Source organism: Ammospiza nelsoni, chromosome 12, assembly GCF_027579445.1.
Source record: "Ammospiza nelsoni isolate bAmmNel1 chromosome 12, bAmmNel1.pri, whole genome shotgun sequence".
In the NCBI taxonomy this organism is placed as follows: Eukaryota; Metazoa; Chordata; class Aves; order Passeriformes; family Passerellidae; genus Ammospiza; species Ammospiza nelsoni.
Window position 1 is genome coordinate 452610 of NC_080644.1, and position 22473 is coordinate 475082.

The window sequence follows — 22473 nt, forward strand, 5'->3', positions numbered from 1 at the left end:
TGCTTATCTGTGCTTTACATTTGTTGTTTGGTGAGAGAGAAAGAAGCTTCTAACTGTGGGAATGATGCTCTTGTTTTCTTACATGAGTTCTGTATTAATTTGTACGTGTAGCTCCTGAGACTTTAGGTAAATTACTATGAAATGTTGCTGTCTCTCTTGTGTAGGAAATATAGGTATTCTTTAATTCTAATTGTTTTAATTTTTCTTAATTTTTTAAAATTTTAATTACTTTAATTTTTCTAAATTTAAATTCTTCTTACCCTTTTTTCCTTGTAATTCAGTCCTTTCACTGGGCTAATACTGATCAGTTTTGGACTACAAAATACACATGACCTTGTAAAAATCAGAAGTAACATAGGTGCATAAAGGACAGAAACACAAGTGTGGAGGAAAAGGAACAAAACACTTCGCAGTGGTGTTTTTTTGGGTTTTTTGCCTCTTTCCATGCCCTCCTTTGAAATACACAGTGTTAATGTTAAGTAAGCAGAGTTTGAATAGATTCCTTCGTTCAGTCTCTTGCTTCATCAGTAGGTGTAACGGTTGTCTCCTGTAGTTGTAGTGCCAGTAAGTCCTGGGGGAGACCGGGAGAAACTGAGGGTTTTAAACAGAGAAGCTGTTCTGTTCTGCTCTGCTTTAGAAAACCCTGTTCTGAAGAAAGTTTGTTTTCGACAGACCATTTTATTGTATAAAAATAGTTGCATAATGAGCATTTTCATTTACATGAAGCTCCACATACACATGATTCTTAATAAACCTCCTGAAATTATCCTGAAAATTTTGCAGTGGAATACTGACAGTCTGTATCCCCACAGTTCATAATTGTGCATCTGGGTCACTCACATAAACTATTACTCCTGCCCTAGCGGGGCTGTTTTTAATGACATACTGTGCAGCCACCCCAGTTCTGCAGCCTTGTCTGATAGCCTGGGCAGCTCCACATACAGATCTTCAAGCTTTGTGAACAACAGAATTTGTTCAGTTAGCTTGTTAACAAGTTAAAATCTTTTCAGCCCTGCCTTCACTTAGGAATCTGGTTTTGTGTTTAGGAAGTCTCGGTGTATAAATGACAGATGTCCAAAGTAAGTGGTGTTTCTTTGTTTGGCCTTGTGCAGTGAATTCGGAGAGCGCTGGGGCAGAGAGCAGAGCGCGGCTTGCCCCGGCCCTTTTCCGAAGGGCTGTGCACAGCCTTGTGTGATCCGTACCTGTTGGGCTTTGCCTGGAGTCCCAGGCAGGCTGCGCTTCGGCAATGCGGTTGTTGGCTTTACTGTCCTGCGAGAGGGAAGTTCTGGCTGCTGCTCCACGTGTTTGTGTTGGCCCTGCTGCCTGCTGCTCGGACCACGGCCCGTGTCCTTGTGCCAGATCAAGCCATTTTTTGCCCAGGGGCTTGCTTGCTGCCACTGACACAAACCTGACTCTAAGGCCACAGAGCAGGCATTGAGCTGCAGGCAGACAACAAATGTCCTCTGCTTTAATGTGTAGTTTTCAATACAAGTGAACTGAACCTATCCATCTGCTAGAGAAAGGCAGCTACCCAATGTCAGCTTTATCCTGCTTTTATGGCCAGAAACTCTGGAAGAAATTGCTGCAAGGCCATTCTTGTTCCAGGTCTGTTGCCTGGGAGGAATGCTGCTGGACTTAGATGGGCAGCGCAGGGGTTGAAGATGTTTCTGACTGAAGGAGGCGCCTTGGGAGAGACAGGGAGCTCTGGTACCTGAAGCACTAAGTGAAGGGTCAGCATTGTGCTGGCGTGACCAGATGTTGACCAATACTGGGACTGTGTTCTGTAGCTGCAGGAGGGAGCTGAGCTGTGCCCCTTCCTCCTGTGACTGGAGGAAAACAGGACCAGTGGCGGGCGGTTTCTGGAAGCTGGCTGTGTCTGGTTAGGGCTTGGCAAGCTGTTCTTGGCAGCAGCCTTCAATTAGGCAACTATTTCTGTTTCACTCACTTGTGATGGTCAGACCACCAAATGAGTACTTCAGATGTGGAGATTTTCAAACTGTTTTGGTGCAATCAGTAGCAGAAGTGTGCCTGCAGCTTCCTTTTGTCCTTTCATTTATTCTTTTCTGCCAGTATTATCTGTTAAAATACTGTTGTGGTGAAGATATTTTCATATGTCTTTAGAAAAGCTTTTATTATAATAAAATTGTGGGGAACTTGGTCAGGCCTTGGTTTGATCTTTTTTGTTGCTGTTTACAGAGTACTTCTGAGAGTTAAATTGTTGTTGCTCTAATATGGGATATTATTCTTGCACTATTTTTCCAGTGCAAGATCTATGACAAGTATCAGTAAAGATGGGCATGATCATGTCTCCTTAAGACTATAGTCTTTATGAATCTTTCAATTCAACACGTTCTTTACTTTGCAAAACAATCAGTATGGGGGGAAATAATCTCCTTGAAAGAAAATGAAACTTAGTGGAAATTTTTGCATTAGAAAAATTTCTTCATTAAGAAAAAGCTCTGTATGCCTTAGTTCTACAGGGTGTCTGAAATACAGCATTAATTATGTTTTTGCTGACCCTAGAATCCTGCTGTACTTGGGATTGTAGCTATAGCTAAAATATGTCTTTCTCTGCCAAGACCTGGAGGCAGGACTAAGCGTTCTGAAGGTGTAAAGCTACCCAGAAGAGTCCATGTTTTAAGCAGCAGTTCCTGCATGCTATGGGAATGCGCCGTGCTAAGAGCAAGGCACATCAAAACACAATACATTGGGGCACGATTCATTGGTGGGTCACATACATTCTCAGTAGCTCTTTGGATTATATGATGTTAAAGGTGGGGAAGGTAATTAAATCAAAAGGCCTGAATTGAAATTTGCTGAACTGAATTTCTGACTAGTCACCTGATTGGTAGGCCAGCTGGATCCTGGAATTAAAAACACAGTGGTTTAAGAAGTGATGCTGTGCAAGATTTACACAGAAAACCTTGATCATTTCTTACCAACAGCCTCCATTCTGTTGTCTCCTCTCCTGTTGAAGCCTAAAGAATCAGGGGATGGTTGTGCTGGCTTTGGGCTGTCACAGAGCTGCAAAGTTCCTACTGACCCTGAAGCCCCCAGGCCTCAGTGCTTACACCTTTCAATAACTGGTGAAACTGTGATCTCTGAAGCCGAGGTGTTACAGGAATGGACTAGCAAATACTGAAGTGCAAAACTGGATTTAAACATCTTAGCTTTATTACTGTGTTATTGATAATGATAACTAAGGCTTGCATTTTTTTCTCTTCCAGATGAAATAAAAAGTGAGCTGGAAAAGCAAAGGTAAATTATTAATTACTCTAAACAGAAGGGTGTGATGAGATCAAATGGAATAATTTTGGGGAAGTGTAAGAGTGTATATACATTATAGCAGTGAGTTTGTAAATACCCAGACCCACCTTTCTGCCAAGAACACGTGGCCTGGCCTGTGTGTTTCACTTACACAATGTTTGTGGCTGTGGGTACTCAAGCCATAACTGCCTATGAATTTCACCAGGAAAAAGAATTGTGAAATTTCTAAAAGGTGCCGTTTTTTTGCTTCCTTTTACTGGACTCAGTGGCCTGATAGGAAGTTATGGGGAGCAGTACATACCCTCTGTTTGATAGCATGTACTCTTTATTACCTAGATCAAGAAGACCAATTTAAATATTGCGGCAATAAAAGTTTTAAAAAAGTTTTCCAGCACTGTGCTATAATTGAAAAAGAGCAACTGGGTCTCCAGATGTGTTTCTGTTTGCTTAGTGTTCTGCTTATGGGCACAGTTTAATCCATTTTGATTAACATGGGTAGATATAGCAGTTGTGTAGGAGTTTTCCAATATTTCAGGTAGTGGGACAGTGTTGGAGTATAGCGAGGGAAGAGTTAAGCTGAAGAAGATACGAAAAAGATCAGATAGAATATAAATAAATGTAAAATGGGTTTTGTGTGATTTTTAAAGAAAATTGATCTTTGTTTAAGAAAGTATATGGAGGAAAGCTGCAGTACATTTGTATGCTGCTGTGCATAATTTAGCTTTAAATTCAAAAAAAGAAGAAAGTGTGTTTCACTGTGAGATACATGCTTAGAAAAATTAATAATTCTTTGTATCTGACCTAGAGAAGGCACTGCTGCTCCACCAAAAGCAAATTTCATTGAAGCAGATAAATATTTCCTTCCATTTGAGCTGGCCTGCCAGTCAAAGTCTCCACGCATTGTCAGTACTTCCCTGGATTGTTTACAGGTAAGTGTTATGGATAAGCTTGGTCAGAGTGAGATGGAGAAAGCTGCAGTGACCAGATCTGGCACGCAGCTCCCGCAGCAAGGAGTGGCCCTGCCCCGGGGTGACAGCAGGCAGGCCGTGTCCCCTGGGGTGACAGCAGGCAGGTCCCCATCCTGGGGTGACAGGAGGCAGGCCGTGTCCCCTGGGGTGACAGCAGGTAGGTCCCTGCCCCGGGGTGACAGCAGGCAGGTCCGCATCCTGGGGTGACAGGAGGCAGGCCGTGTCCCCTGGGGTGACAGGAGGCAGGTCCCCATCCTGGGGTGACAGGAGGCAGGCCGTGTCCCCCGGGGTGACAGCAGGTAGGTCCCTGCCCCGGGGTGACAGCAGGCAGGTCCGCATCCTGGGGTGACAGCGGGAGGGTCCCCACCCCGGGGTGACAGCAGGCAGGCCGTGTCCCCCAGGGTCGCAGCAGGCTGGCCCTGCCTGGGGTCACGCTCGGCCGGGCACTGGGCACAGGGAGGAGTGTGGCTGCCCTGCTGTAGCCCCTTTGCTGGGGCTGGGGGATCCTTACACCAGGCAGTAAAGGTGCTTCATCTGTCGTGCTCTGCGAGGAGTCTTACCAAGGGGTTTCTTGTGGTTCTGACGTGACAGAGGAAGTCACACTCTGGTGTTTAAATTTTTTTCTCTGGTTATATTATGAAGAAATGGCTCAAGTTGAAAAAGCTTTTCTGTCGTACTAAAATCTCTTTTGTCCACATATATGAGCTGTCAAAGTATTTGCTGACCAGACTGTAGATAGTGTTAAATTTGTACATTAAAACTAGTTAAGTGAGGTATGCTATCTAAACACACCTTTTTATGCTGTGCTAAACTGTTTTTCTTAACAATATATGGTCATCTAAGCTGCATTCTTTCTACCTAGAAACTCATTGCATATGGGCACATCACTGGCAATGCTCCGGACAGCGGAGCACCCGGAAAACGGCTGATTGACCGAATAGTGGAAACCATTTGCAATTGCTTTCAGGGTCCTCAAACAGATGAAGGAGTACAACTGCAGATAATTAAGGTATTTTATTCAATTCATTTTGGTGCAACATTCATTTGCTTTCTCTCTTTCATTTTGTAACTGAAAAAAAAAAGACAAAATATTACTGAGGGCTCATTTGCTCCATTTCTTACATTGTCCTATGTGTCGCTGCTTTCAGGGAGGCTTCCACCAGGGCAGAATTGGTGAGGAAAATATACTTCCTGTTGGGAGAGCAGAATGTAAAGGAATATTTTTAAAATGTTTGTCCTTTCTGAGATAAACCATCTCTCCGACAAATTGGTGCTCCTCGTAGAGGCTCGCTATGCCTACTTCCATCAGGCCAGGGAATTGCTTTCAGCCCTAATAGCAGGCCCTGGAACTGGGATGCAGTGCCATGGAATGCTGTTCAAGCCTGTCTGCTCCCCTGGCCATTTTGCCAGTGTATTTCCTAAACAAGGCGTAGTAATGTCCATCAGTAGTGTGTATTCTGGTTCTGAAATCTTCTTGGGCTGCTGTAGCTGAGGTTGGAAGTTCATGAACCTTCCAGTAATCCAACTGGACATTAGTGTAGGCCTATTGGCTCTTGTGTGGAAATGAAGCTATGGAATTTAGTAAATTTTTTTGGAGGTGGAGTATCTCAGTTGGTGGAAATTTAGTTTTGATAAGACCCTCTAAGAACAGCTCAGGAGAGAGCAGAGATGTGGAAGTCCTTTTGAACTTTCTTTGATTTGAAGTGTTGTTGCTTGTAAAGCCTAAAAAAATTATATCTGTGTTTAGTAGCAAACCCAGTGAGTATTTCGGAAGAGATGCATGAGGAGCATTGCTGTCTACTTGCCTAGGTTTCATTTTTACTGTGTTATGGACTTTTCTAGGCTCTTCTCACTGCAGTAACATCTCCATATATAGAAATTCATGAAGGAACAATTCTTCAAACTGTTAGAACCTGCTACAACATCTATCTAGCCAGTAAAAATCTTATTAACCAGACAACTGCCAAAGCTACCCTTACACAGATGTTAAATGTAATTTTTACACGGATGGAAAACCAAGCTGTAAGTAGCTATTACTTTTTCACATCTCAAATGTTTAGGCTTGAAAATGACAGAAAACTTTTTTACTATTATTGTTTTTAATGAATCTGTCATTGTAGTTGCATATCTGTTGATTCATCACGTTAGAAAACCTGTCAAATTGTGCAGTGAGGCACACTGACTGAGTTGAAAATAAAAGGTGACGTGCTCTGCTGATAACAAGATTTCGCACCATAGCTTCTGCCAAATGGCATTAGATAAACAAATGATGCTTTTCAAATAAACTTGAAGTGTATCTTTTTAATCTTACTGGCCAAGTGGTTGTAGTTTCATGCTAAGACTTGAGACAGGATTTCCCTCAGTGTATTCTGTATTTAGATGAACCTTTCCGTATGTGTTTTCCAAGTTGCAGGAGTCCAGAGAAGCAGAGCGAACGCAGAAGCCGCAGTCCCCCGCAGTGGCGGGGCCGCGGTCCCCGAGGCCGGGGCAGCGGCAGCACGGCTCCTGGGGAGGCAGAGCTGGCACCGCGCTGGCCAACGGGGAGCCCGGCCGCGGGGAGCCAGGCGGTGGAGAGCCCGGCCGCAGGGAGCCCGGCCGCGGGGAGCCAGGCGGTGGAGAGCCCGGCCATGGGGAGCCCGGCGATGGAGAGCCCGGCCACGGGGAGACCGGCGATGGAGAGCCCGGCCGCGGGGAGCCAGGCGGTGGAGAGCCCGGCCGCGGGGAGCCCGGCCATGGGGAGCCCGGCCGCAGGGAGCCCGGCCGCGGGGAGCCCGGCGATGGGGAGCCCGGCCGCGGGGAGCCCGGCGATGGGGAGCCCGGCCGCGGGGAGCCCGGCCATGGGGAGCCCGGCGATGGGGAGCCCGGCCGCAGGGAGCCCGGCCATGGGGAGCCCGGCCATGGGGAGCCCGGCGATGGGGAGCCCGGCCGCGGGGAGCTGCAGCAGGCCCCCACCATGCTGGCGGCAGGTGAGCACAACATGGGATCTGTTGCTTTCACTCACAGCCAGCTTGTTGGAAAGTGCTCTTTGAGGCACCTTCGAGGAGCAGTGGTGGGGTGACTGGCTCCCTTGGCTTTCCTCTGTACACTTCCAGAGTGTGCTGCCATCCTCAGCTTGTGTCTACACTATAACTGCTGCAGAAGGGTTCCTGTTCTCCCTAGAATTCCAATTAAACCATGTGTACTTTATCTATAGAGGATTGTAATGGAATTTGACTTGAACAGGTTGACAGAAGGGAAGGAAAGGAAGAGAATTGTCATGGTATGTGGGATGTGACAGAGCTGCTCTCAGGTAATTGAAGTCCTGTGGTAAAAATGGTGCATATTATGAAGACCATATTATCAGCACATACTGCATCTTAATTAGAAATGTTTGTAACGGTTGATAAATAAAAATGACAAAACAACTGCATTGAAAATATCAGTGGTTTGATTCAAACAGCATAAAGAACATCAATGAGTATTTTTGAATGACTTCTCACAAATTGTTTTCAAGGAAGGAAACTGATAAATTTTTATGCTTCTGCCTTTGTCATGTTTTTCCTTTTAGTCTTCTTCCTAAACAAAAATACTAAATTAAAAATTCTCTCTGTGTTTCATTAGAGGAAACGATTGATGGAGGAAAGGAAATGGTTCAAGGCATCTTGGAAGATGTGGTGGATTCAGCTGTGAAAGGTAGTAAAGTCTTCTAAACTAAAATAGTTGCGTATGTATTGATTATAGAAGCATGGAAGTAATTTTTGTTATTAAGTATCTTGACAAGAACACTTACTAAGGCAGCAAGAACAGGTTTTGATTGTATCACAATATTCTTTTGCTGATAGCTGAGAAACTTTCTAGTTTACCAGTGCTACTTCTCTGCTGCTCGGTGGTAAAGCTTCACAAAGTCGTGGGATAGAAAACTCTTGCATGATTTTAATAATCTTTCCATTTTCCCCTTTAGTGGCTGAAGAAAAGCAGGTAACAGAACCTGGCGAGGCTCTGCCTGCATTAGAGACTGCGGATACTCTTCTTTCTGGCTCTAGCAATGAAAATGTACAAACAAATGGGATTCCAGATGATGGGCAGTCTGTTTCCTCCACTGATAATCTGGTAAATAATTGCACTGGATGCCAATATACATCTATGAAAGAAGAAATGTTTTTATTGTGACAACTAATAGAGTGGGATTTGGCAGAAGAAAGGGACAGAAACTCTAATGTATGTGTCCTACTCAGATTCAAAAAGGAAGCAGCAGCTGCAATTTAAGCATATATTGAAAATACCTGTCCTAAAATTTAATATATTAGTTGTATTTTAATATGGAGTGCGGACAGAGACAAAGGGTCAGTCAACATGTGTGAAAAGATCCAGATCCCTTGTAGTCCTGTTTAGGTTTAGTTTAAACTGTAGCTGATTCTCAGAGGAGCTGTGGAATCTCCTAATTGCTCTGTTTCTTTGTCTCGCTGAGGGTCTTGTTGTGTTTCTTATTTTCAAGGAAACAGATGTATCTGGACATCAAGCTGCTGCCAGATTTTCCCATGTTCTACAAAAGGATGCCTTCCTTGTGTTCAGGTCATTGTGCAAGCTCTCCATGAAACCACTGGGGGAAGGACCACCAGATCCCAAGTAATGTGACAGCATTTATTATTGTGTCCTCTCCTGGTAGCTTTTAGAGACAGTTAAGTTGCTGCTGTATAGTTAAGCAGGTGTTCAAAATCCACTTGTCAGGCCCTTGGTTTAGTTAGCTTGATGAATCTAGGATTGAAATATCTTTAAATTATTAAAAATTCAGTACTTGAGATTTTTGATTTTTGTATAATAGGCTTATTAATCTTACCAGTTGGGGTGGCCTTGACTATAGTATTTGTGAAGCTTTTGGTGGGAGAGTGGGGAAGTGCTTAAGAAGCACTGAGCTGCATTTATTAGGCTAGTCTAAGGTGTTGATATTACTAAAAAAATTTCAAATTTGGATGGTAGAAGTTCAAAATTCACTTGGCTGATTTCCACCATCTTGCCTCCTGCATTTAAATGAATCAAAATACTTCCTGATGTAGAAGAAATGCTAGAATGCAAATGTTGAATGCAAGTATATACTAAGAAAATATAGAAATACATTTAATGTTGAATTTTTTCTAGATCACATGAATTGCGTTCCAAGGTTGTGTCTCTCCAGCTGCTTCTCTCAGTGCTGCAGAATGCTGGTCTGGTTTTCAGGACACATGAAATGTTCATCAATGCAATCAAGCAATATCTTTGTGTAGCATTGTCTAAAAATGGAGTCTCTTCTGTTCCTGATGTGTTTGAGCTCTCTCTTGCCATCTTCCTCACACTGCTTTCTAATTTTAAGACCCATTTAAAAATGCAGATTGAGGTGAGAGACTTTTATTCTGTAAGTTGCATATGCTCTAGTTCTCAAAATACTGTTCTCAAGTTAAAAAGACAGCTGTAACTTCCATTTTAATTTTTAGTTTGGTTTGCTTACTAAACTAATACATTACTATTGTATCCAAATTCTAATATACATGAAATATTACTCTTGAAGAGAAATTACTGAACAGAAATTAATCTGTACATTTGATGTGGTTCTAATAAGTTTCAGATCATCAAGTCCTTAATCTTATTTATTTTGCAGGTGTTCTTCAAAGAGATCTTCCTGAATATTCTAGAGACTTCTTCAAGTTCCTTTGAACACAAGTGGATGGTGATTCAGACTTTAACTAGAATTTGTGCAGGTATTTTCACTGTGTAAAAGAATCACTTCTTCTGGCAGCAGATGAAAATTATTTTGAAAAGAAATGTCACATATCATGTTTAAGTATGAAAATTTGAATTTGATCCTAGAGTGCTTGGATTAAATGTCTGTATTCATCTGCAGTGCCTGCTCCAGCTGGCTGATTCCTTTTAAAAATGTATTGCACAGAATCCTAATACTTCCATTTCCTTTTCTTTTCAGATGCCCAGTGTGTAGTGGATATTTATGTAAACTATGATTGTGATTTAAATGCTGCTAATATATTTGAACGTCTTGTAAATGATTTATCCAAAATTGCACAGGGACGAAGTGGGCATGAATTGGGAATGACACCTTTACAGGTAAGGAAAACAGCTTTGAAGATAAGGTACTATTGTTTCATAAACAGTGCTATCTTTGCATTGTTACAGATAGTTCCAGAGGTTCATGTTTTCTGTAACTTACTGATGTTACTTACTTTTTATTAGTTTAATAATTTGCAATTGGATGCTGAAGCAGTGCCATTAATTACTTGGTGATTTTGCTGCCTGTTTGCACTGTGAGACCAGGCTGCTTCTGGTCTCTTTAGTTTGTGGTACCGTCTGTGGGGTTTGCTTTACACAGACTTTATGCTATATCTCCACCATAAGCATTTTATTTTTAACATTATACTTTTCCAGTCCTTAGAGAGAGACTATTGTAGAGATTGTTCAGCATGGGCTCAGCATGGTTTGTTGGTTTGTTTTTTCTTTTTTTATTTTATTATTCTTCTTTGTGTTTTAGGAACTAAGCCTGAGGAAAAAAGGACTTGAATGTTTGGTTTCTATTTTAAAATGTATGGTAGAATGGAGCAAAGACCTTTATGTGAACCCCAATCATCAGACTAGCTTGGGTAAGATTGCTTCTGTATGGAGAGACTGGTTTATTTAATCAGTTAATTCTTGTGTTTGTTCACTGTTTAGAAGCTATTCAGAAGTGTGAGTGCCAGGTTTGTACCTTAACAATTTGTTTACACAAGTGAGGTATTTTACAAACAGCCCTTAGTGCTGTTGCAGTAACTGATTCTCCAAGTGTCTGTTTTGAATAATCAGGTTCTGTGGATGAGATTTAGCCAGGCCCTTGTCTCCTATAAAGGCTGATGTAGAGCAAGACATGTAACCAGTCTTGGAGTTACTAAGTTGACGTACTGGAATTTCTCCATAGATGCTGCTGGTTTTCTGCCTTTTGTTGGATTATTTTAGACTTCCATCAATAGAGCATCTTCATGTAGTATAGTGCAGCCTGCCAAAAAGTATACATGGTAAAATAAGGATGTTAACTTGTAGATTTCGCTTAAAAGTTAAGTTCTGTAACTAAAAGCTCTTGACTGAACAAGGATAAGTTAAGTCTCACCTTGTTTGTAAATAGGTTCATATAAACCATCTGAACAGGAAATGGCTGAAGGTAGATGCCTGGACACTGGAGGGAGACGGAGTAGTGTCAGTTCCTTGGACTCCACTGTATCATCAGGAGTCGGAAGTGTTGGTACCCAGACTGCTGTCCCAGATGATCCAGAGCAATTTGAAGTCATCAAGCAACAAAAGGAAATAATTGAACATGGGATAGAACTGTAAGCCCAGTATGACAGGAAAACAAAAGTTCACTTTAAATAAAATGTATTGTTTCTTATGGTCTCACAGTCACACCTGCAGGGGCACTTATAAATTGATGTTAATGCTGAAGACTGTTGCCTGCTGTTGTGAAAAACCAGTGCTGGAGGCTGTTGTAGTTAAAAGGAGTTTCATAAAATTCTGGGTGGAGTGGAAGGGGTTTTCTTTCCTCCTTTTTTTTCTTTCCAGCTTTCCTTTCTACTGGCTCAGCTCCACAAGAGTGTGTACATCTAGAGAGAAGTTGGTTTGAGGATCACAGTTGTCTTGCAGCTCTTATATGATTTGTTGCCCTTTATTGAAATAGAGTTGGAAGAATTAAATCATTGTGCAGCTATGCTTTACTTCTCTTTCATTTATTTGAAGGTCTGCATGTCTGAAAATACTAGAGAAAAATCTTGAACAGCAACATTTTTAACATTTCATGTAGACTGTAAAATTTTTCATGTTCAAAAATGTGAGTTTTGTGGTTTTTCAGCAATAACTTGTAAGGTTATCAGCAACTCAGTGTACCTTATGAGGTGGAGCCTATGGTGTGATACAAGTAATAGATTTGTTGCACATTCTTTAACTTTTTTCCTAACTAGAAAGAAAAGATATGGAGCTACAGCACAGAGTCTTTGATTTATGAGGACTCTGTAAAACTCAAATTTTATGGGCTGTTATATTTTTAATTGTATGTCACTTTCCCCATGTTTTTGTCTGAATAGGTTTAATAAAAAGCCAAAGAGAGGAATACAGTATCTACAGGAGCAGGGAATGCTTGGCACTACAACAGAGGACCTGGCACAATTCTTGCACCAAGAGGAACGCCTCTGCTCTGTAAGATTACATGCAGCACATTTGTACCTTTGCCCCTGTACCTTTGGCCCTGCCCCTGGTAGCTCTGTGCCCCTGCTCTGGAGTTCATATCTTAGAGAAATGAATGTGCAAGGCTCCTCATGGACGCACCTAATGCTACAGCTACCTGCTGTTTACTGAGAAGCCTGGGACAGCAAGTAAAGCACTATGTTATAGTAAAGTGCTGGAGGGTTCCCCATCAATGGAATGTGCATTTTGTCTGTTCCTGGAGGCTGGAGGGAAACAGAGCAGTGTCAGTTGCTGGCAGTCCCTTGCCAGCAAGGGAGGATCGTGTGCTGCCGTGGCAAAGCATTCTTTGCTGTGTGTGCAGCTGGGCACAGTTCAGCTTTCCTTGGCACTGCAGTAATGCAGATCTTGCCTTTGGCAGTGAGGGAGGCAGGAGCATGCAGACTGAGGAGGCATATCTGGGACCCCTGTCCCTCCCTCGGCCGCTCTGCCCACGCGGCAGCGTGTCAGCTTTACAGAGCTGGCAGCTGTGCAGCTCTTGGCATAGAAACCCTCTTGCAGAGCTGGCACTTGGATTGCACAGTAATAACTGTCTCTTGTGTTTTTTAGACTCAAGTAGGGGAATTTCTTGGGGAAAGCAGCAAGTTTAACAAGGAAGTGATGTATGCCTATGTAGACCAGCTTGACTTCTGTGGAAAAGACTTTGTCTCTGCTCTGCGTATATTTCTGGAAGGTTTCCGCCTGCCAGGTGAAGCCCAGAAGATTGATAGATTAATGGAGAAGTTTGCTGCTAGATATATTGAATGCAACCAACGGTAATTCAAACCCTTTCTATCAGATCAGTGCCCAAAGAACATTCCGTGGCCGTACTGTTGTGTGGCCCTTAGGGGCAGGGGACTGATTAAGCCCATACCAGGCCAGGAACTTTTACAGGCTTGTGTGAGGAGGAGATCTTGCTGCTGATATTGGATAGGAAGGATACTGATGCTGTCATTTCTTTAAATCCCAAGTACTTGCTGAAAGGAATTACTGGAAAAGGAAAGCCCTAAGTACATTAAAATCGAACAGCTAATACAGAGACAGTTTTAGACAAATGTGGATCAGTCAAATATAAAAAACTGTATTAAGCAGTAGAAATGGCTAGAATTAAAAAAAATCATGACAAAAACAACTAGTGGCATGTTACAGTGCTGTTGCTTGCCTGTTAGATGTGGAACAAAATGTCTATGTGCTATTTGATACCAAATAGGCAAAGCTGCTGTTGTTCCTAGTGCAATCAACACTGAAGTTTAGTCAGGCTTAATTAGTTCCCTTTCCTTAGTCCAGTTGGTGTGTCAGTGGGTTGGTTTTATATCAATCTTTATGAAACTCTGTGAGTAAAAAATAAGCTGTCATTTAACTTTTTTAAGATTATACATTACTGTTCTTTGGGTAATTGGTAGGGAATGCACTTGAAAATCTCAGTCTAGTTTTCAATATTGCAAAGATGATGCACTTCCCCACCCTTTTTATTTTTGTTTTAAACTGCTTGGGGTTTGATGCATTTCTAATGGTTAGCTTCAGGCTTTGTTGGCTCTTTGGTTGAGTCCATAGCACTCCTGGGTATTTTTCTTGCATATGGAACTAGAGCTAATGGATTGAGGAATTGGGAGTCTATAAACCTGTTTTGTTTTTTCCTCCCTCAGGCAAACACTATTTGCTAGTGCAGACACTGCCTATGTTTTGGCATACTCCATTATAATGCTGACTACAGACTTGCACAGTCCACAGGTAAAAGTTTAAAAAATCCAGACTTACAGGACTACAAAGGTCCCTGGAACTTGCATTCAAAATCTGATATCCAACTTATTCCTTCTTACAGGTAAAAAATAAAATGACAAAGGAGCAATACATTAAAATGAATCGAGGAATCAATGACAGTAAAGACCTGCCAGAAGAGTATTTATCCACAATCTATGAAGAAATAGAAGGAAAGAAAATTGCAATGAAAGAGACAAAAGAATATGCAATTTCAACCAAGTGTAGTAAACCAAGTAAGAAGGAACTAGAAACTGGGAAGACCACAGTGCTCTTGGACTGTGGCAGGAGCTAAGGGATGGCACAGTGGTGTGCAGAGTCCTTGTGAAAATGCCTTGTGGCAATACCTAAAGTACATTTGGAATGGTTGATAGAGGTATATGGAACCAAACTGGCTCAGTTACAATTTAACACTCCCTTCTGTGGTGGGAAGAGCTGTGTAGGTGCCTCTGGCACCACTGCAGAGCAGCAGTAGAAACCACATCTCTTGGGGTTTTTAAACATGAGTGTGAGGAGTAACTCGAGAGGGAAATTACTTTGAAATTAACTTGTTTTTGTGTGCTAGACTATGAGCGAGGGCTTGATTTGGGCTGTTTTTTTGTCTTCCTCCATAGCTCAGTGGCTGGGAGGTGTCATAGTCCTTATGATAGTGTTTGAAAACCAGAGAGATTGGAGAGTTTGTCATAATCTGTAGTCACCTCTCCTTATACAGACCAAATGAGGACTTCTTTGTGTAGCATGCAGTAGAAACCAGTATCCCCAGCTGTACCCTACTTTTACTCAGAATAGCTGGTACTAATTTAATTCAAATTTGTGAATTCTGAATCTTCAGCATAGTGGTTTTCCCAGTATTTTTATGCTGTTTGCAGGTTTTCTCAATCAAAATAGGAACAAAATTAATTTGCTTGAAAATGGAAGTTGCACCCTGTAGTACAAGGGTAAAGAAACACTAAGTTACTCATTTATTTACCATTGTGGTGAGGACTTGTTTTGTTTTGGGGATGTGAGCTTAAGAAGACATAGGGTTTTCCATCCACTTTTACAGGCAGAATGACTTAATAGAGTATGCACCTCTAACGTGGAGCAATTATATAATAGCATGTGTTATATAGTAAAGGGCTGAATTAGTTATTTTGCACAGAATAAAGTCTTAAGTTTAGGTGTGGTTTTTAGTGCTGGATTTCCTTGCTTGCAGCTTGGGGCAGCCTCCTGACCTCTAAGATTTTGCAAGATTTCTGTCTTTAGATTTTATTTCCAATACCTTTATTTAACATTTTGTGATGCTCAGTGTGAAGAGAAGGAATATGCTCTTGTAAGAAAAGCAAGCAATGTCTGTGTGTGGTGTTCCCCTTAGGTGTAGCTAATGAGAAGCAGCGGAGGTTGTTGTACAACTTGGAAATGGAACAAATGGCAAAGACAGCCAAAGCCCTCATGGAGGCGGTGAGCCATGCAAAGGCACCTTTCACCAGTGCCACTCACCTGGATCATGTCAGACCCATGTTCAAAGTGAGTGTCAGGTTCTCGCTGTGTCTTTGTTGTGAAGAGTTTAAAGCATGGGAAAAAAAGTGGAAAATTACTTTGAAAAGTTTGCTAATGAAACACACAGATTCTTTGGATATATTTGGCTTCAGTAACCAGTGTTTTGGGCTAAAGCTGTAAGAGACCTCTGAATTTAGTTTCTTCCTCTGTGTAGCTTGTCTGGACTCCACTGCTGGCAGCTTACAGTGTTGGCTTGCAGAACTGTGATGACCCAGAAGTTGCGTCGCTGTGTTTGGAAGGAATCCGCTGTGCCATCAGAATAGCCTGTATCTTTGGAATGCAGGTTGGTGCCAGACTTAGCCTGGGACTCGCTGAGGGCCATGTGGGCTCTAGGAGGCAGGTGAAGAATTACAAACAGCATATACATAGAAGATAAAGTGTCTCATCTGCTTCCTTGAAATGGTAAAAGGTCTTGATGTAATCAAGCATTTCTTCAACTCTGCTTTTCTTGCTGAATCTTCTATTAAGAGTGTTTGCTGACTGGCATCCTACTCTTGTTCAGCTGGAAAGTGCTCTGACAGTGCCAGCTATCCATAGACGAAAAAATTGTAGGCCAGTTGCTTTCTCTGGTTCTTTGGGGACTTGATTTTTGTGCTTGTTTCTCTCTCTTGTAGCTTGAACGAGACGCTTATGTACAGGCCCTTGCTCGTTTTTCCTTGTTGACTGCCAGTTCCAGCATTACAGAAATGAAACAGAAGAACATTGATACCATTAAGACACTCATTACAGTTGCTCACACAGATGGCAACTATCTTGGCAATTCTTGGCATGAGGTAAATCTTTATTAGTTTAAATAGTGAACATGGTGTCATATTTTTTCTTCTACTATCAGCTCTCAGAACTTGCTCAAAAATGTGAAGAAAGTGCATTATATTGTTAAGTTTTTGTGGGTTTTTTTCTAATATGTAGATAAAAATAATGCACTGCATTTTTTTTGAAGACCCTGTGGAAACTGTGTGACAATATTGTAATTTTTATGGCTGCATTTGATATAGGATTTAAATTATATTAAAAAATCTCATTTGGCTTCAGAAAATTTCTCATATAAACTATTGTATTCTTATTCATGGAAACAAAAATATTCTAGCTTACAGGTTCAGACTTGTCTGTGCAATGTTTGGCAACATTTACATCATAAGCGCATGAAAAATTAGGGCTAAAATACTTTGGTGGATGATTGGTAAAAATGAGCTATCAGGATTATATGCATTTTCTTAATGCCTATTTTCCAGGAGCAATTTTATCAGCTCTAAATCTGTGCTGCTGCATTATATTCTCTGTCTCTAGTCATGGACTACATGATATGAGCCAAAATGTGCTAGAGCTGACAGATGCCTCAGACCTGGCTCACAGCGCACTCTCCTGAGCGCTTGTGCCAGCCAGGGGATGTGGCTGTGGGAGAGGAGGAAGGAAGCAAGTGCAGCTTTGGCATTTAAACGCTCGAGGTTGGAATGTTGTTACTCAAGTGGCGATAGCTGCAATGTTTCAGTCTTTTCATCTCTAGGACAGTGAAGTCTCTAGAAGATCAGCTCCAATTTGTTTATAGTCTTGAAAGTTAATGGTGTAAAAATAATGAAAAGGTATCCTTTAGTAGTTAGAGATCCAAGTTAGATTTTGGAGCACTGTTTATTTTATTCTTGTATTGGAATGATTTATGGTGGCTGATAGTATTGAATGCAATCAACTTAATTTTCAGTTTTATTAGTAATGTTTTAGTTCCATCAAAGCTCTTATAACAGCCAAAGCTGTTTGAAAGATTGGAGAACCTAGAAAGGTCATAAATATTAAATACAAATATATGTTAAGAATAAAAAGATGGTGGTGTGCAGAAACACAATGTTAAATTTCTTTTGGTTTCAGATCTTGAAATGTATTAGCCAGCTGGAACTGGCACAGCTCATAGGAACTGGCGTGAAAACTCGGTATTTGTCTGGCTCTGGGCGTGAGAAGGAAGGCAGCGTTAAGAGTTATGCCTCTGCAGGAGAAGAGTTTATGAGCCTGGGATTCGGTAAGATGATTAATCCCAAACTTCACGAAGATGCACATACAAGTGGAGTAAGGATGTTAAAGAATCCTCAGTGTTATAGCATACTTGAATATATTTACTTGCTTCCAGGGAAAACTATATTGGATTAATGAAATTGTGTATTCCAATATGTGTTTATAATTACCAAATCTGTTGTAACTTTAGAATTGGGTTAAGCTGTTTAATAACTACTCCACATTATTTGTTGGAATATGTTGTTGTCAAAACTGTTTTGCTGTACGAACTCATGGTTTTGTTAAAAGTATTCTTTAATGAAAAGAAAAGCCATTTATTTTTAGGAATTAATAGATGTTTCAATTAGTTTTCCAAAGGAATTTCTTATCTTTACATGTTGGGTTTTCTGTTCCAGTTTGTATTGTTTCTGCAGTGTGTACAAGAAACAAATCTTAGATTTTTGTCTTAAATTAGAGGGACAAGGCAAGTTGCATTAATCTTTGTAAAACCATTAAGGATACAAATTAATTTTTTAAAACTTTGGAATGGATGCTATAATTATGATTACAATGAATACAGAACTGTGTTCAGCATTAACTATTTGTAGCTAACTTAGAGTTCATATTTTAAAATAGTATTTTATCTGTTCCAATTTTATTAACAATATCATATCACCTTAATCTGATAAATATGATGTTTAGCTGTGTAGTAATCTGGCAAAGGCACTTTCTGCTCCATATAAATTACATGGTAGCTAGAAGCAGTAGTCACTTCTCTTTGTCTACTTGCTTGATGTTGGAGTCAATATAAAGTCATTATTTCCTAATGGCAAATACTGTTTTTTAATGAATTTATGGCAGGGAACCTCGTTGGGAGTGGGGCTGACAAACGGCACATGGCGAGCATCCAGGAGTCTGTGGGAGAGACCAGCTCGCAGAGTGTGGTGGTGGCAGTAGACAGGTACTGACAATGTCACCTCTGCACTCTTACCTCAGTCATCATCTTTGTCATCTGCCCTTCTGAAATGTTGTCTAAAGACATGCTTCTCTCCTAAACTGTGTGTTGGAATGGGAGTTCTTAGTAACTACTGTGCAATGGTGCAAGTCTGCGCAATCGTATATTCAGACTTGCAGTGTTTATTCTAACCATGAACATGTCTCTTACCACATCAAAGTCCAGGACATTTGGGAATGTTCTTTGCTTTATCAGTGTTCTATGTGGACCAGTATCAGCAGTCTGAACTCCTCTCAAGATCAAACAGCTGAAGGGCAAGAAGGGACAAGAGTGCATCCATAGTCTTTCTCCTGTCTGTTTTGACAGCCACAGCTGACCATATTCTTAGAGGATATAAAGATCAAAGATGGCTGATAACCAGTAAAGTCTTGTAGCAAAGCTTTCTGTCTCTTTATTGTCCCCATGAAATTTAACACACTGTCACCCAAATGAGTGTTCCAGTATAACTTGGCCCGGGTAAACTTGTGAGCCTGTGCCTGTTGCTGCAGTGGGGTAGGAGCATGGTAGACTGTGACTTGGTGCAGGAAAGAGGATGCTTAGACTAAGGAGAGATGCATGTACTGCTGCCAAGGAGCAATACAAGAGGTGCAGAGTTCATGGCATGGAGGACCGTGAAGTGTGTCCAGATGTGCTGACCTTTTGCTGCAGCTCTGAGCTGTAACCGATTCTTGCGGATGTGCAGCTGAAACTCCAACTCTTGTATTTGTTGTAGGATATTCACGGGCTCCACGAGGCTGGACGGGAATGCCATAGGTGCGTATGGTGGGTTCCAGGGCCCCTGGCACAGGAGCAGCCTGGCTCACAGCAGGCTTCTCCCGTGCAGTTGACTTTGTGCGGTGGCTGTGCGCTGTGTCCATGGACGAGCTGGCGTCGCCGCACCACCCGCGCATGTTCAGCCTGCAGAAGATCGTGGAGATCTCCTATTACAACATGAACCGCATCAGGCTGCAGTGGTCGAGGATTTGGCATGTGATTGGAGATCATTTCAATAAGGTACTCTTTAAACTAACGTGACACAATCTGCATAAATAGTGGGACTTCTTTAATCAACTTTCTGTGTTGTTAGTGGCTTGAATTCTCATATTGAAAAGAATTCCATTCAAGGCACCTAAAAGAAGCACCTACTTAAAAATCTAAAGTGTACAAATATAAATGTTTATAGGAATGATCTTTAATTATATAATCTTCATTATATAATTTGGTATTTTTGTATTTTTTCTTTGTGTTTTCCTTCAGATAAAATGCCAAGTTAGTTTTCCTCTGAAATGTACACAAGTGATCCTTGAACAACAGTTGTTTTCCTTGGGAAATTGACTCATGTTAGGATGAGATTTTTAACCAAAGATTCAATTTATTTTATTGTACTGTGTTTTAATTTTAGCATCTAGCTGGCTATTACAATTCTGCTTGATGCATTCAAAATCCATGGGTCTGTTTAGATGGATGAAATGACAGAAAGCCCCCTTTAACAAGAACCCCTTCTTTCCCAAGCATCAGAATACTAGAATGTGCTAGCAGTGTTTAGTGGGCTGAGATGGAACTTGAGTGACGAATTTGTTACTCATATAAATGACACATTAATTGATAAGTGTTTGAAAATATTCTTTTCTTCTAGGTTGGGTGTAACCCTAATGAAGATGTTGCCATCTTTGCTGTAGACTCATTAAGGCAGCTGTCAATGAAATTTCTGGAGAAGGGAGAGTTAGCCAACTTCCGCTTCCAGAAAGACTTCCTAAGGCCTTTTGAGCATATTATGAAGAAAAACAGGTGTGAGGCACTGCAATTTCTGCTTTAGCTTTAGTCCCACTTAAGGATGTCACTTGGTATGGGTCATGGTCATGTACAGGGGAGTGGGGGAGTTACATTGTGCCAGTGTAAAGTAGTCTTGCATTCCTTTCTCTTTTTTTTTTTTTAAGATCTCCGACTATTCGAGACATGGTAATCCGCTGTATTGCTCAGATGGTGAACTCTCAAGCCGGTAACATTCGTTCTGGCTGGAAAAATATTTTTGCTGTCTTTCATCAAGCAGCATCAGACCACGATGGGAATATTGTAGAGCTGGCCTTTCAGACTACAGCACACATAGTTAGTAAGTAATGCTTGACAGATGCGTGCACCCCAATTGGCCTGTCTGCTGTGAGTTGGTTTCAAAAGGCTCATCTGAATAAGGCTTTTGTATTTGCAGGCAAATAAACACACAACCTTACAGCCACACTGTTTAAACTCTGCAGCTGAGTCATACCCTTTAAGTCTCCGGAATGCTATGGACAGGACAAACTAGATACAGCTATTCTGCTGTACAACTCAGGAATGTGGTTGGTGAGGTGGGATAGGGAAGAATGCAGGAGAGGGCAAAGAACCATATTTAATGGAGAAGATCTGGCTCTTTTGTGTCTGTCTGTTCCATAGCAGTATGCCATGCGTGACGTGCCTAGATTGATGCAGTTTATCTATGGATTTTAATATCAGTAATTTTTAAAAAGTGTATTTGTTTGTTCTTTACAGCAAATATTTTTCAGCAGCATTTTCCAGCAGCAATTGACTCATTTCAAGATGCAGTAAAATGCCTCTCTGAGTTTGCCTGTAATGTTGCCTTCCCGGACACCAGCATGGAAGCCATCAGGCTTATTCGCTATTGTGCAAAATATGTCTCAGAAAGACCACAGGTATATTTGAATTTGTACCCCTGCTGCATTTTCATACTCTCTTCTACTGTTAAATGGAGATCAATTACTAAGAAAGAGCTTTCATACTCAAACTTCAATTGCAAGTGTTTGTTTTCAAAGCTTATTTGGATTAAGGAGAAATTTTGGTATTATATAAGCAGTAAACTAGGGCTAGTTAAGTAATGTTAAGTCTTGTAAGTCCAAATGGGAAATAACTGAACTAAATAGTCTTTGGGGTTTTTTGTTTTGTTTTGTTTTTTGTGGGGGTTTTTTTGTCTGGTTTTTTTTAGTTCTTGTGGTGTTAAGATGACTTGGAAAGTGGTGCTTCCTGTTCTGTCACCCTAGTTATGTCTAGTGCAGTTGGTTACAAATGTGTATTCTTCTCCATCAGTCTGTTGTGTGAATACTGAATGAAATAATCACGGGCTGAGGGGAGCCTGGAGTTACATTGCAGTTGCATGTCTCCAGTGCACTCCATGTTCAGTGTACCAGAGACTTGTAGAACTGCTTTCTGCCAATTTTAGATTTCCTTTTTATGTGTATTGATATAACAGTTGTCTGTCACTGTTAAAGTATCTTTCTAAGACGTCCAAACCTCAGCAGCTTGTGAGGCCTTTACCTGGACTGAAGTAAAAACAGATTGAAGTATTTATTTCCATATATTATTTTCTAGTATTTTTGCAAATAATTAATCTCAGAGTTGTGCTTGTATTTTGCAGAATTGGAGTGTTACAGTACGAACTAAGCTAACTTTCCAAGTTTCTCTGTACCACTGGTAGTATCTAAATTTGTTACGTATAAAGATTTTTAAGATAATTTTTTCTTTATTTTTTTTTTCCTACTGATCTTCAAGGTATTAAGAGAATACACAAGTGATGACATGAATGTGGCTCCTGGGGACAGAGTGTGGGTTAGAGGATGGTTTCCTATTTTGTTTGAACTTTCATGTATCATCAATCGTTGCAAGTTAGATGTTCGTACAAGGTAATAATGCTTTTCTTTTTTTTCCTTTTTTCTTTTAATTAATGCAGTGAAGATATCACAGGAACACATTTTAACATCTGTTCCTATGCTTGTT

The 22473-nt window shown here is 41.1% G+C and overlaps 1 protein-coding gene across 4 annotated transcripts in view; it reads left to right on the plus strand.

Moving 5' to 3' along the window:
* ARFGEF2 (ADP ribosylation factor guanine nucleotide exchange factor 2) overlaps window positions 1–22473 on the plus strand; it is a 34404-nt gene that overhangs the window by 2305 nt on the left and 9626 nt on the right. For 2 of the 4 annotated variants that reach the window (XM_059480586.1, XM_059480588.1), the window contains exons 1-24: window positions 7397–7524; window positions 7836–7907; window positions 8176–8324; window positions 8710–8840; window positions 9351–9585; window positions 9847–9946; window positions 10168–10307; window positions 10729–10837; window positions 11353–11554; window positions 12302–12413; window positions 13008–13213; window positions 14084–14168; window positions 14260–14431; window positions 15550–15701; window positions 15889–16017; window positions 16349–16507; window positions 17595–17742; window positions 18576–18675; window positions 19442–19482; window positions 19553–19722; window positions 20345–20496; window positions 20646–20818; window positions 21235–21395; window positions 22249–22379. In XM_059480586.1, the coding sequence (XP_059336569.1) occupies window positions 7497–7524; window positions 7836–7907; window positions 8176–8324; window positions 8710–8840; window positions 9351–9585; window positions 9847–9946; window positions 10168–10307; window positions 10729–10837; window positions 11353–11554; window positions 12302–12413; window positions 13008–13213; window positions 14084–14168; window positions 14260–14431; window positions 15550–15701; window positions 15889–16017; window positions 16349–16507; window positions 17595–17742; window positions 18576–18675; window positions 19442–19482; window positions 19553–19722; window positions 20345–20496; window positions 20646–20818; window positions 21235–21395; window positions 22249–22379 (3257 nt within the window). In that variant the 5' untranslated portion in view covers window positions 7397–7496. Of the gene's footprint in view, window positions 1–3227; window positions 3259–4072; window positions 4197–5097; window positions 5245–6077; window positions 6258–6642; window positions 6860–6991; window positions 7202–7396; window positions 7525–7835; window positions 7908–8175; window positions 8325–8709; window positions 8841–9350; window positions 9586–9846; window positions 9947–10167; window positions 10308–10728; window positions 10838–11352; window positions 11555–12301; window positions 12414–13007; window positions 13214–14083; window positions 14169–14259; window positions 14432–15549; window positions 15702–15888; window positions 16018–16348; window positions 16508–17594; window positions 17743–18575; window positions 18676–19441; window positions 19483–19552; window positions 19723–20344; window positions 20497–20645; window positions 20819–21234; window positions 21396–22248; window positions 22380–22473 lie in introns of those variants that run through there. The other 2 variants (XM_059480589.1, XM_059480587.1) reach the window with 2 other exon arrangements.